Below are 16,823 nucleotides of genomic sequence, written 5' to 3' on the forward strand. Positions count from 1 at the left end.
AGCTAATTCAAGGAAAAGAACGTTTAAATATGTAATTTTGATGATCAAAGATTAGTTTTAAGGAATAAAAAAATGTTGACTACAGGGGGACTTTAAATTGTTTAGACAACCTTGGCTAACTTGAATATAAATATTTTAAAGCTTAAAAAATGTCCGGCATTTCTGTTTTTATTACTCTAACTGCCTTGGCCTAATGTGCTGTACTTGAGGAGATTCCTTGACCCATCCCGCTGAATGTGATATCAGGCAGTGGGGTGATCCCACACCATTCACAGACACACATGAAGAACCATTAGGCAACGCTCTGCTCATTTAAATATTCTATTCCTATTGGCTGAGACCACTGAGGGGCCTACTCCTGTTGGCTGCATTTCACTATTAACTAGCCTTGGTGCAAAGGTTGGAATACAGGAAAGAGATGAACCATGGACAACTTTTACCTCACATACAGTGAACCCTGACCATATCAACTGATACAGTACATTACAGGAATAAGACTGCAGCATGGATCAAGTTCTAGTGAGTATTCCTCCCTTTACATTCATATATTCCCTGCTTTCTTCCTCACTCTGCCATGCAAAAAGCAATTAGCACCTTGCTTGTCCTCCATGTCAGTTTCACGCTTATCTGTTGATTTTATTCTGGTTAGAATGACAGCAGTGGAAGGAAGGTGAGAGTTAATTACAGACATAATATGCAGGTTATCAAATCAATGTTGAATGTAGCACAATATGCCAATAGTTTAGTGTTAGACGCACCTACTCTATTATTATTAATAAATGCAAATAATTAAATAACAAATGAACTTAATAGTATTATATAAAATGCTTAATAATACTTACATTTTTTATAAAAAATACATTTTATATTTGTGTACAAAACTATTTAGAATGTAGAATAACAGTGAAGTCATTAAAACAATGCAACTGTGGTGGTTATGTAGTGTCGACATGTTGAATTTGTTAAATTCGGATGAATTTTGTTAAATTAAATATTTAAATAATAAATTAAACACCATCCAGTCCATATCCTGCATAAAAAAACTATTTTTAATATAAGATAATAATTACAATATTTAATTAAACATTTAATTTATATTTATAATTTACACATACATTTACTTTACTTATATTTTTATTAAATTATAATATATATTTTCCTACAAAACTCATTTCAACCATAAAACAATTGTGGCAATAACGTGTTTAATGTGTATTTTGCAGACAGTACCTGTGCTAACTGGGATATCTGTAGTGGTGATCACGGTCCTGTTCCTCGTCCTAAACTCAAGAGGCTCCAATAGAGATCGAAAGCAAAGCAAGTTTCCAAAAACCTTGCAGGATCCTAATCTGAAATATCCACTGCCACTCATAGAGAAAGAGGTCAGTCCGAATTTAAACGTGTACTTAGATACGTTTTCTACACTGCAAAAGAAAAAAGTAAGAATATTGTTGCAGCCCAATTGCATTTCTACTTGTATTTGGTTTGCAACAGGAGATCACTCATGACACTAAAAAATTCCGGTTTGGTCTTCCATCCTCGTCTCACGTTCTTGGTCTCCCTATTGGTAGGGTACCTTTGTCACATCAGCAGAATCACCTGACCCAATATCACCTGAGTTTCGCTCATTTTCTAAGATGGATCTTGTATTCTGTGTCACAGGTCAGCATGTTTACCTGTCTGCAAAGGTGAATGGGAATCTGGTTATTCGTGCGTACACACCAGTGTCCAGCGATGAAGACCAGGGATACGTTGATCTAGTTGTAAAGGTGTGTTACAATACATTTTGTAGTTGCAAATCATGACTGGTTATGTTTTATAGTGGGCTTCATAAAAATCCCTTTCTTCAATATCTCACATAAGGTCTACTTTAAAAATACTCATAAAAACTATCCTGATGGAGGCAAGATGTCTCAGTATTTGAATGATATGAAGATTGGAGACACCATTGACTTTAGGGGTCCAAATGGATTACTGGTATACAATGGAAAAGGTAAGGAAAAATACTCCTTTTAGTTTATTATTACTTAATCACATATTCAGTGTTATTTTGTCATTATTTATACTCTATTACATTATTTATTAATACTCTGAATTAACTTACAGTATATTTATATTTTCAGTTTTCCTAGTTCTATCATTTCCAATGTTTCTACACCAGTTTTTTGTACGATGCAATGCATTTAGCCACTAGAGGGCGATGTCTTATTGTTTTAAGATTACTAAATGCATGACCTGTATCAACAATGCATTTTTAAATATTTAAATGCTTCAGATGCTGCATATATTTCTTTACTGACATTTACAGGGCAGTTTGCTATTCGACCTGATAAAAAATCTGAACCTAAAGTGCGGAAGTTTAGACACGTGGGCATGATTGCTGGTGGAACAGGTAATGATGGACATATTTTGAGTGGGCTCCAATATATTTATAGTAGGTTTCCAGGAAGGCCAAGATATTGAATCTAAATATGTATTAATTAAAGATGTCGCGTTCATTCTTTCAGGCGTCACTCCAATGCTGCAGCTGATCAGGAGTATAACCGCAGATCCTGCTGACAACACCAAGTGCTCCATTATATTTGCTAACCAGGTCAGTCACATTCATGACGTAATTCTCATCAAGTTAAAAAAAATAAATAGGCAATATATTACTGTAAATGGAGCTCAGTGTGCGTTTGACCTCGTATTTTGTGTTGCTTCCCAGAAACAATATCTAAACATCCTCAGTTAAGTGATAAACAGTTTCAGACATACATAAGCCATATTTTGTCCACCAAAGAAAATAGTCCCAAAAGGTAGTTAAGTCGTCGAGTTTAAAGGGTTAGTTCACCTAAATATTAAAATTCTGTCATTAATTACTCACCCTCATGTCGTTCCAAACCCGAAAGACCTTCGGAACACAAAATAAAGATATTTTTGATGAAATCCAAGAGCTTTCTGAGTTTTTTCTAGTTTTTGGTTTGTAGAACATTATTCTAACGTTACGTTAATGTTCCCCTAACGTTATTCTAAAGTTCCCAGAACATTACCATAACCTCTTTACTCCAATATCATTAACCTGCTGTACGTCAATCATCCAGCACACCTGCGACCCATAGTAAAAGTGGTATGAAGATGTACGCATGGATGCCTGTAGTATAATACAATCTTGTTTTTATTTATTGTTGAATTATTAAAAAATAAGATTAAATTTGTCCATTAATATGTAAGATTTACTGTATTTCACGGGGTACCCAGATTTTACATTTCTTCAGCACCAAATAGCTAAAAATGACTTCAACACAATGGTTTTTCAAATATGAAATGTACTCACAGACATTAAAAAAATTATTTGACTTAAAGTAGGATATCAGTACATTTATTTCTTACCACTGAATTTCACAGCAGGACATTCTTCTTTTGGTCCGTAAATGTCTCGATTTACATAATGTTCTCTTCAAACTTCAATAAGGGTGTCAGATCTATCCAAAATCATATTTACTCTCACATCTCTTATTAATTATAAGTAATTATTCAACAAAGAGATCCATAAATGAACGTAAGCCAGTAATTTAAGCTCTAGCTCTTCTCAGCTCTAGCTCCAGCGAAGCCTGACTTTCAATTTTAAAAACTCGCTCCTCACACACACACACACACACACACACACACACACACACATTATATTTATATATTTGTCCACGTCTCCGTACATTTTAGCTGGAAAACAAGAAAAATAAACAGAATTTTTGCGGATATTTCTAAAGTCTTATTTTAAATAATATTTTCCTAGGGAGTGTTAACACGTTATATATTTGTCATATCATAAGTACACCTTGTTATCACTTTATATATTTGTCATAACACAAGTAAACCTTATTTAATGTTTGTTAGTGGTGTTGTAAAGTGTGTTTCACTCCCACAGACTGAGGAGGACATATTGTTACGTAAAGAGCTGGATGAAGTTCATAGAAATCACCCTGATAAACTCAATCTGTGGTACACACTGGACAAGCCCTCTGAAGGTACAATTCATCTTCTGATAGAAATATCTAGATGAATGCTAATCGTAGAGATCATTTGACTGCCCAACAGTAGAGACGACTGTGAAGATTTTCTCTCTGTTCTTGTGACAGGGTGGAAGTACAGCAAAGGGTTTGTTGATGCTGCCATGATAAAAGACCATCTCCCGCCTCCGGCCAACGATGTGCTCATCGTGATGTGCGGTCCACCCCCCATGATCCAGTATGCCTGCCTGCCAAACCTCGACAAGCTGGGCTACAAAACTGACAACACTTTTGCATACTAAGTCTTCTGCCACTGATTAGTGTATTACACAAACATATTCTGTGATCATTTGTAATAGATGGTTTACAGCTTGTGAAACATGTCGAATCAATGCCAGATGTAGGTTTAAAAATAGATCTTTTGTTGAATCCCATTTGGTTTTGTTTGTGGGGAATTATCTTAGAAAAAAAGTCAAATTCAGGCCAGAAATAATGAAAAACTTTTTTATCTGTATTTTTTGTTGTTTTTTAAGGATAAATATCAAAGTATTTTTAAAACAGGGTATATGTACATTTCCAGAAAAGTTGGGGCGTTTTGTAAAATGCAATAAAATCAATAATCTGTGATTTTTAATTCTCTTTAACCTTTATTTAACTGACAAAAGCACAAAGAAAAGTTTTTCAATGTTTTCAATGACCATCTTAAAGGGATAGTTCACCCAAAAATGAAAATTCTGTCATTACTCAGACTCATTATGTCTTTCCAAACCCGTAAGACTTTCTTTCATCTTCGGAACACAAATAAATATATTTTTAATGAAATCTGAGCGATTTCTGTCCCTCCATCGATAGCTAAGCAACTACCACTTTGACGCTTCAAAAAGTTCATAAAGAGATCTAAACATTAACACTAATCCATATGGATTGAGTGGTTTAGTCCAAATTTTCTGAAGAGACTCGATCGCTTTATATGATGAACAGATTGAATTTAGGGAATTTAGAATTCTCGACATGAGGGCGAGTAATTTAAGAATTTTCATTTTGGGTGAACTATCCCTTTAAGTGTATTTTGTAAATATAAACAAATTTGAATTTTGATGGCTGCAACACACTCCAAAAAGGCGTGTTTACCACTGTCACATCACCTTTCCTTTAATTACGCTTTATAATCATCACAAAAGAAGATATTTTAAACCATCACAAAAGCGAATATTTTAATCATAAAAAAAAAGATATTTTGAAGAGTTGGTAACCAGACACCCATTGACTTCCACAGTATTTTTTTCCTATTATGGAAGTCAATGGCTACCATCAACTGTCTGGTTACCAATATTCTTCAAAATATCTTATTTTGTGTTCAACAGAAGAAAGAAACACATTCAGGTTTGGAACAACATGAGGGTGAGCAAATTATGACAGAATTTTCATTTTTGGGTGAACTATACCTTTAATAGATACTGTAGATAGAGAGAAAAATAAATAAATAAATAATTTTAAATGTGGGGTAGTAACAAAGAAAGTACAAAACTTGTCAGCAAAAATATTTATTTCTGCACATTATTTTGCATCAAGTAACAGTTAAGTATTGCTGGAGGCGTAGAGACATCAGACACTAGTTTTAAGGCTGGAAAGTCTAGGGAAAATATCAACATACAGACCCAGTGCTGCATTCAAAGCATCTGTTACCAAGCAGTGAGCTGCTCATTAGAATAAACCCCCCAAAAATTGTTAATGAATCTAGTAAGAACAGCTCAGCTGTTAGGTGAACTTAACAAGCAGGGTCAGAGGATCGTCACCTTCCTTACCAACCAGTGCTTGCATCATCCCACTTGAAGTGGCAAAGCATTTCGCACCTTTGAAGAAGTGATCGATAAAACCCTGATCAATCCTCACACACTTCCCCACAGCTGCTTGCAAGTTGTTGCTTAGTAGCCCGTAAATGTTTCCATTGTCGTTTTGTCGACCGAAGAAGAGAAAAAGCGCGTAACAGTCTCTGCCGATGGAGGAGCAGAACTCCACCATCCTCTCGGACTGGGTTTTCTCCACCACATCCATCCCGGCCATGCGCATGATGTCGCTGTAGATATCCAAGGACAGTTCCTCCACGTTCTCCTCCGTTCTTTCTGGCAGGTGAAAAACCTGGACCGCGATCTGGACCCGGGGGTTCTTGCTCGGCTGATCCAGCACGGCCCAGACCCAGTGGGCTCCCAACAGTATCCTCTGTTCTTGGGTCATGGCAGTGCAGTTGAACGTGTCGCTGAGATTCAACAGGCGGCTGCGCTGGATGTAGGTCATCAGAAAGATCTCGCTTAGGGTTGAAGGACTTGGGTGGAACTTGTTCTCCGGGTCCCTGAAGAGCAGATACTCCTTTGTTCTGGATGAAGCCGCCCGGATGCAGTCGCTAAAGAGGTGGATGAGGTCCGCCGAGGAGGTTTTGTTGGGTTTAGCCCATAAGGTTCTGAAAATGCTGATTTTGGCTTCATACTGGAGATATTTTTGGTTCATTCCAGCTGGTCCAGTTCAAAGTGTTGTTTCCCTTATACACTGGAAATATTGACATCATTTTATTGCATTTTCCATTTCTTTAAGGACAACCAAAAATCTGATTTAAAATCCAATAGATAATGACTGAAATTTAACAGAAAAAAAAGATTAAGTTCTATTATTACAAATTAACATTTAGCGTTTATGTTACAAGGAAATAGTTGTTAATGTGGTCACACTTAAGATTAGGGTCCAATTCTCACTATTAACTATGACTTTTGCCTCAGTAAACTTATTAATAGTTAGTAAGGTAATTCTCAAATTTAGGTATTGGGTAGGATTAAGGGATGTAGAATATGGTCATTCAAAATTAGGCATTAATATGTGCTTCATAAGTACTAATAAACAGCCAATATCCTAGTAATACGCATGCTAATAAGCAACTAGCTAATAGTGAGAATTGCCGTTAATGGACACTAACATGTAAAATGTCATTAGATAAAATAACTCACCAATAATATTCTTTCCTTAGTATTGGGTGAGAGTGAACTTGCAGTCGGATCGATCTTCTCTTGGCTGGTGTCCTATTAAAATAAGTGTGCGCATTTAAGGCTGTACCATCAGATAAGGACCTCCCAAATATAATGTTTGCCATTTGGGTCACGGGACACGTTGGACAAGACATCATAAAGCCCCTTACAACAACAAACCCCTTTCAACCCTTGAGATGGACTTAACAGAGGTATAGCAAGCAAACAACCATTTCTGCTTGGAAAAAAAAAAACAAAAACAAACTGCTTTTAACATATTATATAGATTTGAAAAAAGATCAAGCCCAAGAAAATGCTAAACTGCTGGGCAAACAAAGATTTACTCACATCCAGTTCCATTGGCTACAAGAACACAATAACATAATGAAAAACACAAAGGTAGAGGTAGATATAAAATAAGGGCCTTTTGCATATTACACAAGTTTTAAAATCATTTTCATATAGTGCATTATAAACTCTCAAATCAAAAACAAACAGTAATACAGTAACGCAATAGTCTTGAGCCGGACGGTGAACAGGTGAGATCGTGTTGCACAGCTGAAGTCCTGAAGGTTTGAGGGTGAGGTGGGTTAGGTTCTTGGCAGTTAATGTGGCTCACACTATTGCGGTGTGGCTGCGTCTCATTCCTCTCAGGAGCTCGTCTCGGCTCAGTAAGTACTGGAAGTGAGAGGAGGGGATGGTGCCAGGATTAGTGCGAAGCGCTCCACAAGTTAAACTAGTTTAGCAGAGTTAAACCTAAACTTGTCAGTAACTGTTTGCAATATGTGACACTAGGGCTGAATATTCACTTCTAGGATTTAGCTAAATAATATTAACTCTATCCCTGCCAAAAAAAAAAAAAAAAAAAAAAAGTTGAAAATGATTTTTTTTTTTATAAAAAAAAAACGTATATGGCCCCCAGAATATTTTGTTGTATGAATATCTGAACATACAATATATCAAAAGAACATTTTGAACAAAAAGCTGAGAAAAATCAAAACCATTTGAGTAGATCACTAATGTTAGGCAGTTTTGATATGATGTTTAATGATCACATTATTTTACATGTGCATAAGCAATGTTTTGATCTGGAGATTCTGTGCTCTTTAAGATGCGTAACAGCGCCCCCTACCATATAACAGTGAAAACATGGATTGCAGGAAAATTCAGTCAATGGCAGGGAAAGAGTTAAGAAACGTGAATATTAAAATTGAGTTTTAATGGGACTTTCATTTGTGTATAAGTAGATTAGTTTCGCAATTCGTGTCTTCGGAGTGTTAAAAATGATGTAGATAAACAGATTCATTTCTTTACTATGAATTGTAATATTGGTACATGTAAATAAATATTGGTTCATGTAAGTAAAAAATATAAGTATCATAAACATCAGGCTACAATACGTTTAATTGAAATGACAAATCTATATTTTACATTCACAATTTTCACACTGCTTAATATATTACAGAATAATATATACATTTAAGAATTATAGCCTATACCTATCTGTAAGAACATTAATTGGTTAATAGATACTGCAGGGTTAAAAAGAACACCTTACTGTGAGGTTGTTAATTCCCCTGGATAAGGCCTGGATCTGCATCCCTGATCCTTTAGCGCACAGAATCTGAAATGTCAAGATATCCATCAAATATATCAACCTAAATAATACAAGTTAATATTCATCATTGTACGCAAGTACAAATAAATATATTTGTATTAATAGATGGAATATTAAGCAGAAGCAATGGGTGGTAATGAAGCGCAAATAATGTGAATATAGAGAAATGTATATTAGAATGTACCTGCACAAGTGCATGAAAATCCTTTCCCAGCATGCACTTCTCCACATTGTGAAAATGACCATTTGTTGGTGGCCAGATGCATGGATGACAGCAGGTTAATGATTAATGTTTGTAAATCATGCATGCCAATGTTTTTTTGTGTGTGTGTGTGTGCAAAGTTTGTTATCAAAATCATATTGCAAGATGATTAAGTTTTGAAATGACATACAGCCAAGAAAACATATTTAATCAAGGAACATTTTTTAAAAGGACAGCATCCCTCTATGTGCTGGAAAAAACACACAATATCACTGTGATCGAGGTGGTTTATTGTTTATGTAACAATATTTTGCGTTATATATCATTAGTCTATCTTCAACTGAAGAGGCAAGATATCTACCTATAAAAATAGTCTTGTGCATTTCATTGTATGAAAATAACCATCAGATTAGTCAAAATGTGCTGCTGCTGCTGAGCATTTAAGTAGTAGTCTGTGTGCCTCTTAAAAATTCACCATAAATATACCATTAAATAACTCTAAAATATGCAAATATTGCACAAGATAGTACACACTGTCTCTGAAACAGTAGGTGTTCGGTTACAAAAATGGAATACTTTTAAATCTCAATACATTTTTAACGATTCACAAAAAATGATATAGTATCATCACAGGTGAAGTGGCACTATTCTGGGAAAAGCGTTCTACTAAACCCTGTTTCCCTTGTGAGATGATGTACTAAACCCTTGGATCCAAGTCTTTCCGCAGTGTCCGTACTGCGGTCTAGTGTCCGTCAATGGAGGATGCTGGGGGGTGTTAGAAAATGGCACTGAACAGAAGCAGGGTGTCGTTGGGAGGTTGCCGTGGTTTTGTGGGATATGGGTGCAAGCGTCAGATCTGTAGAGCTCCCACCTGCTCCCGCCTCTCTGGGTCCCTGTCGAAGATGGGGCTCAGGCCCCTGAAGCCGCTGTAGGGCCGGTTGGCCCCGTTGAGCAGGTCCTGGGCTTGAGATGCATCCAGAGGGCAGATGTAGTCCGTGGACTCGTCAGCGCGCTTCTTACGGTTGCCAAAACTGGAGAAGCCTATTTTACGTGGCTGAGGAACAGAAATACACAGCATGAATAACAGCGATTAACAACACTATATCAGTACCTATCTGCCAATATCAGAAGATCTTTTTCAAATGTCATTATATCAGCCGATATTTCATATTTAACCATGCAGGAATACACACTTCCTTTATTTTTACTTTTTAATTCTGCCATCTAATGCTCACTCAAGGTTAATCTTTAAAAACACTCATTTAATATTCATTTTCATACTGTTATGATGCCCAGAATTCACTTGTATCATGTCAAATGTTTATTTAGTTTTTTTTAAGTTTGTGTTTTATTTTTCTATTTAGACAAAAAGAGAATAAAAGTAATATACTCTTATAATATAATATAATATAATATAATATAATATAATATAATATAATATAAAGTTTGTGGGAAAATTCTGAAAACTACTACAGCATTTATTAATCTTGTTAACCATTAACATTTAATCTTGTTAACATTTATTACAATCATAAGTTGCATCTGTTAACATTACTTCATTTTAGTTAATAGAAATATTCATGTTAGTTCACAGTGAATTAACAAAAGTTAATACAAGTTAAATCATTAATAAAAGTTAATAAATGCTGTAAAAAATATATATTGCACATTTTTTATGTTAAATTATGTTTCCAACATGTGTCTACATGTTTGGTGGCTAATCAAAATAATAATAATAAAAATGTTACCACCAAATTGAATTCATTCATTCATTAAATTCCATAATTAATTGAATTGGGCTGGATATCGCCAACTATCTTATTAATAAAAAAAAAAATAATAATAATAGTAATAATAATAATAAATATTTGTATACCAAATTCAATCAATTCATGAATTGGCCTGGATATCAGCAAATATGATAGGATACACTGCGATTCATCAAATGATCATAATCGGAAACGGTGCCAAATATTGAGACAAATCCAGTCCATGAATCTCCAGGATCAGTTTAAATTTGTTGTAAAAGACTCAAAATAGTATAAGGTGAGGCAAAAGAACAACAATAAGAGACCCTTTAATGTCAGGTCATCCTTACCGGAAATTATTTATCAAAAAAAAAAAAGATTATTTCTCTTATCATGAAAAATGAATGGTTGGCAAAAGACGAAGGTGAACTAAATGTTTGGTCTAAAGCTGCATTGTGCTTAGTAAGTATGTTACACACTGTAGGACCATTCGCTCAGCACATTCCGTATAGATGGCCTAAGCAAAATCTAAGTGTCAAAACACGTGTGCTGCATCAGCTGAGCTTAAACACGAATCAGGCTGCTGAAGCAGGAGTCTGTATTTACATGTGTAAGGGCTTGCATCTTCATCCTGAGGTGTACGGTTGGCAGGGATTAAGGTGTTTCTAAAGATGTGGTCAGCAAACGTGAACTGCTTTTCTTACCCGGACTTTTGCGGTGGTGGTTAGCGGCGTGTAGCTTGATGATTCCAGGAACTCCTGTTTCTCTTGCTGAGCCTGAGAGCCCACCAGCGTGTTGAAATTAGTGGCCAGGTGCCTCCTCAACAGAGTCTTCTGCGGGGGGATGTTCAGGAGCATCGCAAGGGTGTCGGAGTTAAAACGAGGTTCCAAGATCTGACAAAAAAAATGTATAAATCATAATCAGAAGCAAGAAATACATTAAACAAATACCCCAAATATGGAGTTCTGAATAGTTTCAGGGTTTTGCTATGAATTTGCCAGGGTGGTCTGAGTGGTTTTTGCTATGGGGTTGCTAAGGTGTTTTGAGTGGGTTTTAGCATGTTCTAAATTATGTTCTAGATTATTGCTAGGGCATTTTTTGATGGTTTCTAGGGAGTTTTTATGAAATTGTATTGTGTTAAGTTCTGAGTGTTTTTTTCTAAGGTGTTGCTATGGGGTTGCTAAGGTGTTTGTAGCTTGTTGCGATGCATTTTCTAGGGTGTTCTAGATGATTGCTAGGGCATTTCATGATAGTTTCTAGGGAGTTTTTCTATGAAGTTATGTAATGAAGTTCTGAGTGGTTTTAGCTAGGGTGTTGCTATGGGGTTGCTAAGGTGTTTTGAGTGGTTTTTAGCTTGTTGCAATGCCTTTTCTAGGGTGTTCTAGAATCTAGATGATTGCTAGGGCATTTCGTGATAGTTTCTAGGGAGTTTCTATAAAGTTATGTTATGAAATTCTGAGTGGGTTTTGCTAAGGTGTTGCTTGGGGCGTTGCTATGGGGTTGCTAAAGTGTTCTGAATGATTTATAGCAGGTGGCAATGCATTTTGTATGGCATTCTGACCAGGATTTAGGGTGTTGATGTGCATTTGTTAGTGTTTTGTATAAGGTTACTAGGGAGTTTCGGGTGGTTGCTAGGATGCTAAGAGATTGCTTAGGTGCTCCCAGTGTATTTTGTGTGTTCATATTGCATTTGCTTGGATGTTCTGCATGGTTGGTAATGTGTTGTTGGGCGTTGCTGTAGGGTGGCTAAGGTTGCCGGTTTGCTAGTTGTTTACCGTCCCAAGTGAAAAGAGCCCACAACCTTTCATTAAAGGTGAAGTAAGATTTTTTTTTATGGTAAAATACATTCTCTCAACCCAGTTTATTTTTCATCATTAATATGCCATTAATGGGTTTATCTCCTCCAAAACTTAACATGTTGAGCCTTCCAGGCACCATCAAAACACTGAGAGCTGTCCGCTCAGGCCCGTCAATCTCTTTCCAGCCCAACCAATAGTGCAAGTTTGGGTACAGAAGTACAATCCAAAATTCACTGCATTTAGACCTTCAAAGATTAAACGAGTCATGAACATGTCAAGCGAATGGGGGATTGCGATGCAATGCGTTACAAAACATAAGCGAGACGCTCACATTTGCTCTAGACAGAGTGTTAGCCAACTCAGTTGCTTACTCATGATGACACATAGCACAGCTAAAAGTATTCCTAATATGTACTGTTATTGAAATTAGTGTACTTCTCCCCGTTTAATACATGCCTTCACAAGCACCCGTGTTTGTGATGTTTGAGTTGGGGGAGGCGCAACGCGCAAAAGAGGCGTTTTCAAATATGCTTTATTTTTGTAATTCCGCTAAGTGCCACTAGTGTTGCAGAAACTATTTATTCATCTTAAATTAGTAACAGTAAGTTTGATTTGAGTTACTCACTATAAGTCCTCCATGCACTCCGCTGCCTCTCAGGTTCGGGGCGTATTCTGCCAGGTCAACTGATCTGAGCCACTCCATCACACGGTGATTGGACCATTGGACGACCTCAGAAGGGGATGTCTTATTCTGTCAAAACAACATGAATTAGCATATATTGTGCATTATTAGTCCTGGACGTGCAGAAGTAGATTGCCCTCTCTTTGTTTTCTGTTTATTTCATCCACACCTCATCTCCAGGTCTTCTTTTGAGGCAGTTGGGGTTGAACTTGTTTACATGTAGGACGTGGATAGCACACTTGATGCTGAGATGATGAAGTTGACTGGTGACTTTCATGAACAGCAGATCATTCTGAAAATGAAACCAAAGTACCAATATTAATCTCAGTTGATGCTGTACATTAATTCCAGACCTTTAATTTGATTGGCAAGGCACTAAAGGTTAACAAAGATATTTACCACTGTCAAGTACTGCAGCATTCTACCGTCCACACGTCCGTCATGAAACTGGTCTTTGTACTGCGGTAATCCGATATCATCCAGCCATCCTGTGTAGAAATAACATGGTTTCTTTATATGAGTGTAACTGTAATTCCTTATTTATATTTTCTAAAATATCTATGTATAGAGCACTAGCAGGGTCACCTAAAAAAATTTATTAAGCAATCAATTATCACTTTATTCAATCACAAAACTTTCAAATAAATCACTTTTCAAATTGACAATTAAAGACATTCATTTATAAATATTTATTTAATTCATGTTTTAAAATGTAGTTAATAAAGCCAGTTGTAAATGCTTAATAAAATTACATTTAAATGTAGCATTTACTTACTTATACTATGTATATAGACTATTTATTTTTCAACTTTAAAAGGTGCTAGATTTATTTACATTATTTACATGTTAATTATTACTGTTAATTGATTTCTTCATTTTATTTTTAAGCAGCACTCCAAATCCTCCATATGTGCCACAAACAAAACAGAAAAGAGTGATGTATTTGTTCATAGGTACATACGTGTGACCCAGATGTGGTCGAGTTCAGAGGACTTCTCTGTGATTTTGGTGCTGAAGGAGCGCAGAGCCAGCTGGAGCTTCTTCCTGTGTAGTGGATGTTTAATTCCCAGATCCTAAATGTGAAAATCAATTCAAAAATCAAGATGGTTGTGACAGCATATTATTTATTTGGTAATGAAATCTATCAATATCAAGGAATGACATTTTTTCAAGTGTTCAATTAAGGAAGTGTAAAGTCTTGTAAAGTCGAACATTTAATTGAGTGAGTATGAAGGCAGAACAAATGAGTAAGTCGCGCAGCATTACTGGCGTGGAACAGAGGTTAAAGCTGCCCTGGCAGGTAGAACCAAACCAGAATTTGAGTGGCACCACAACGACCTGAGGCGAGAGGCATAGCTAAATCATTTTACAGGAACCGCCAGGTGTTGCATGAGGATATCAGATTGTTACAACCTGAAACCACAGGTCTGCATATGTTCTTTATCCCAAAGTCTTTCAAACATGTGCTGATATCTTGTATGAAGTATCTCTCACCTTCTCTACGTCCTGCGAGGATGCAGAGAGTAGAGTCTGACCGCTGGTCACCCACTGTCTGGCCATATGCACGTACTGACCCATGCCAGAGTCCTCCATCCATGCGCACACCTGATCACATGACCATTTCGAGAAGGGGGCGTTCATGTCACTGCAGAACACAAATGTAGAATATGAGAAACAGGAATGAAGGTGCTTACACATGTCTCAGAACAGATCTCATTGTATGTGTTTTAGATACCGCGCTGAAGAACCGATGCCCAGGCAGGCGAGTCGTGGGCCGGCCGTGGCTCTGAAACCCCCTCTCTTAAAATCCGAATCAGAACCGTCAGCTGGAAGACTGCCAGACTGGGTTCTCCTGATCCTGTGAAGCAGAGGGAAAAAGATGTGATAAAACAATAGTAACAGCACACTTTTCATGATCCAATCAAGCATCCTGATGGATGAAATCAACTTTTGTCCTTTGCTAATTTAAAAATATATATCACATTATGAAACATAAATGCTTATCGAATGCTGTCTGTCAACAACCAACTCACTTTCCCCATAGTTTTCGGATGCCTTTCTGGTTCTTCTTGTGCTCTGGTGAAACAGGGGACTGTTGACCTGATTCTACTCCAGATGACATTGGCGAAAGGTCAGACAAGGTTGAGTCATCTGTCTTCTCTGTCTTTCCTGTGAACAGGAAGTAATCCACTTGTTCTGATAGGTTTATGTGTTTCTATGTTTTTATAGGTTCACTATTGGACTGAATACACATTCTGTCTGTACCCACCAACCACAAAGTGATCATGCTTTCTCCGCGGCCCTGCGCCAAATATTAGCCATGCAAGAGAGCAGAAGGGAAAAAAAGGAAAATCTAACATCATAATGCTGTTTTAGATATGCTTTTTAAGCTCAGAGATTCCAAAAATGTAGAATAATACTTTTATAAAATGGCCTTTGCTGCTGATTAAATAGAAAATAATAAAATAAAGAAAATATAACATTTTCCAAGGAAAGAAAAGTCTAATATAATTTAAAGTAGGTCAATCCAATATATGGGTATATGAGTGTATACAATAATAATACTACTACTAATGATAATAATAATCCATGCCACTGGTACTTATTTTAACTCCTTAGACATTCCAAGAAAAGAATCAAAATTATTGTTTAACCTTTTATAATATAATTTATTTAATTATGGATTATTCAATTCAATTCAATTATATAATAACTGAATAATAATTCAATTCAATGATTAGATTAGATATACTGTAAATGTATTCATATTCTGTGACCCTGGACCACAAAACCAGTCACATGGGTCAATCTCTCGAAATTGAGATTTATACATCGTCTGAAAGCTGAATAAATAAGCTTTGCATTGATGTATAGTTTGTTATGATAGGAAAACATTTATTTTTGCGATTATGCTGCATTCACTCACAAAAATAAATGTTTTATATATTTACGGTAGGAAATTTACAAAATATCTTCATGGAACATGATCTTTACTTAATATCCTAATGATTTTTGGCATAAAAGAAAAAAATCGATAATTTTGACCCATGCAATGTATTGTTGGCTTTTGCCACAAATATACCCGTGCGACTTGTGACTGGTTTTGTGATCCAGGGTCACATATTATATATGTATTTATTAATAATATAATATGATATAAATTATGATAAATCAAGACTGAATAATAACCAAACCAAAGCCTGGTAAACGCTCATAAAAGTTTCTGGATTTTAACATTAGACTTCTGTATATGAAACCTAAATGGATTTTTCCTTACTCCTTTTTTCCATATACAGTACATTATATTTTCATCACATGGCACCAGTTTAAACTCCAAGTAAAGCAGCAAGGCTCACATAAACGAAGTCTAATCTCTGAGAGGAGAGGGAGAGAGTGTGAGTGTGAGAGAGAGAAAAAAACTCTCTGCTTTCAGCTTTAAAGAATCAGGATAGGAGAGCTTAGGTTAAATCCAATATGACACAGCAAGAGTGTGCTCTGTGGTCGCATGCTAACGTGAGATTGAGAGGACAATACCTAAAGCTGGAGCGCTGGCGCTTCGGCAGCGATCTTCGCACGGAGTGAGAGAGGGGAAACGTGTGCGGAGACAGCCACACAGCCCGAGAGATGGATTAGTTCGAGAGAAAGAGTAAAGGGAAGATACACAGAAGCCCATGCAAAGACACCGTAGTGTTAAAAAGGCTGTTAAAGCTTAGAGCACAATAGTACCGGTAGTAAGAATACAGTATGTTGAGCTCAGAAAATGGAAAAGCAAAC

General features: G+C 36.4%; 3 protein-coding genes across 3 annotated transcripts in view; 1 reads left to right on the forward strand and 2 right to left on the reverse strand.

Annotated features, from left to right (window-relative positions):
* Positions 1–378: 378 nt before the first annotated feature.
* Positions 379–4,613, forward strand: cyb5r2 (cytochrome b5 reductase 2). Its single transcript, XM_082158892.1, has 9 exons — positions 379–519; positions 1,224–1,382; positions 1,495–1,567; positions 1,663–1,769; positions 1,864–1,993; positions 2,309–2,392; positions 2,508–2,593; positions 3,905–4,004; positions 4,116–4,613. Exons 1-9 carry the CDS (start codon positions 505–507, stop codon positions 4,286–4,288), a joined length of 927 nt encoding a protein of 308 aa, XP_082015018.1. The 5' UTR covers positions 379–504; the 3' UTR covers positions 4,289–4,613.
* Positions 4,614–5,514: 901 nt separating this feature from the next.
* Positions 5,515–8,623, reverse strand: rep15 (RAB15 effector protein). The gene is made up of 3 exons (XM_082158894.1): positions 8,559–8,623; positions 6,983–7,054; positions 5,515–6,530 (listed from the first exon to the last, which is right to left on the reverse strand). The coding sequence occupies exon 3, from the start codon at positions 6,489–6,491 to the stop codon at positions 5,745–5,747; it is 747 nt and encodes a 248-aa protein (XP_082015020.1). The 5' UTR covers positions 6,492–6,530; positions 6,983–7,054; positions 8,559–8,623; the 3' UTR covers positions 5,515–5,744.
* A 470-nt stretch (positions 8,624–9,093) lies between these two features.
* ppfibp2b (PPFIA binding protein 2b) overlaps positions 9,094–16,823 on the reverse strand; it is a 56,158-nt gene continuing 48,428 nt past the window's right edge. Inside the window, exons 19-28 of the mRNA XM_082158885.1 lie at positions 15,319–15,351; positions 15,083–15,245; positions 14,785–14,907; positions 14,544–14,694; positions 14,011–14,122; positions 13,449–13,537; positions 13,219–13,341; positions 12,993–13,118; positions 11,273–11,461; positions 9,094–9,874 (exon numbers count right to left, since the gene is read on the reverse strand). Coding sequence (XP_082015011.1) covers positions 9,671–9,874; positions 11,273–11,461; positions 12,993–13,118; positions 13,219–13,341; positions 13,449–13,537; positions 14,011–14,122; positions 14,544–14,694; positions 14,785–14,907; positions 15,083–15,245; positions 15,319–15,351 — 1,313 coding nt within the window. The 3' untranslated portion in view covers positions 9,094–9,670. The remainder of the gene's footprint in view (positions 9,875–11,272; positions 11,462–12,992; positions 13,119–13,218; positions 13,342–13,448; positions 13,538–14,010; positions 14,123–14,543; positions 14,695–14,784; positions 14,908–15,082; positions 15,246–15,318; positions 15,352–16,823) is intronic.

The sequence above is a fragment of the Leuciscus leuciscus genome, assembly GCF_965113295.1.
Source record: "Leuciscus leuciscus genome assembly, chromosome: 25".
In the NCBI taxonomy this organism is placed as follows: domain Eukaryota; kingdom Metazoa; phylum Chordata; class Actinopteri; order Cypriniformes; family Leuciscidae; genus Leuciscus; species Leuciscus leuciscus.

Coding starts and splice junctions, on each gene's coding strand:
- cyb5r2 (XM_082158892.1), top strand. Junction 1,568..1,662: donor CGTTCTTGGTCTCCCTATTG/GTAGGGTACCTT, acceptor TCTGTGTCACAG/GTCAGCATGTTTACCTGTCT. Junction 2,594..3,904: donor CCATTATATTTGCTAACCAG/GTCAGTCACATT, acceptor TCACTCCCACAG/ACTGAGGAGGACATATTGTT.
- rep15 (XM_082158894.1), bottom strand. CDS start 6,491: ATGAACCAAAAATATCTCCAGTATGAAGCCAAAATCAGCATTTTCAGA.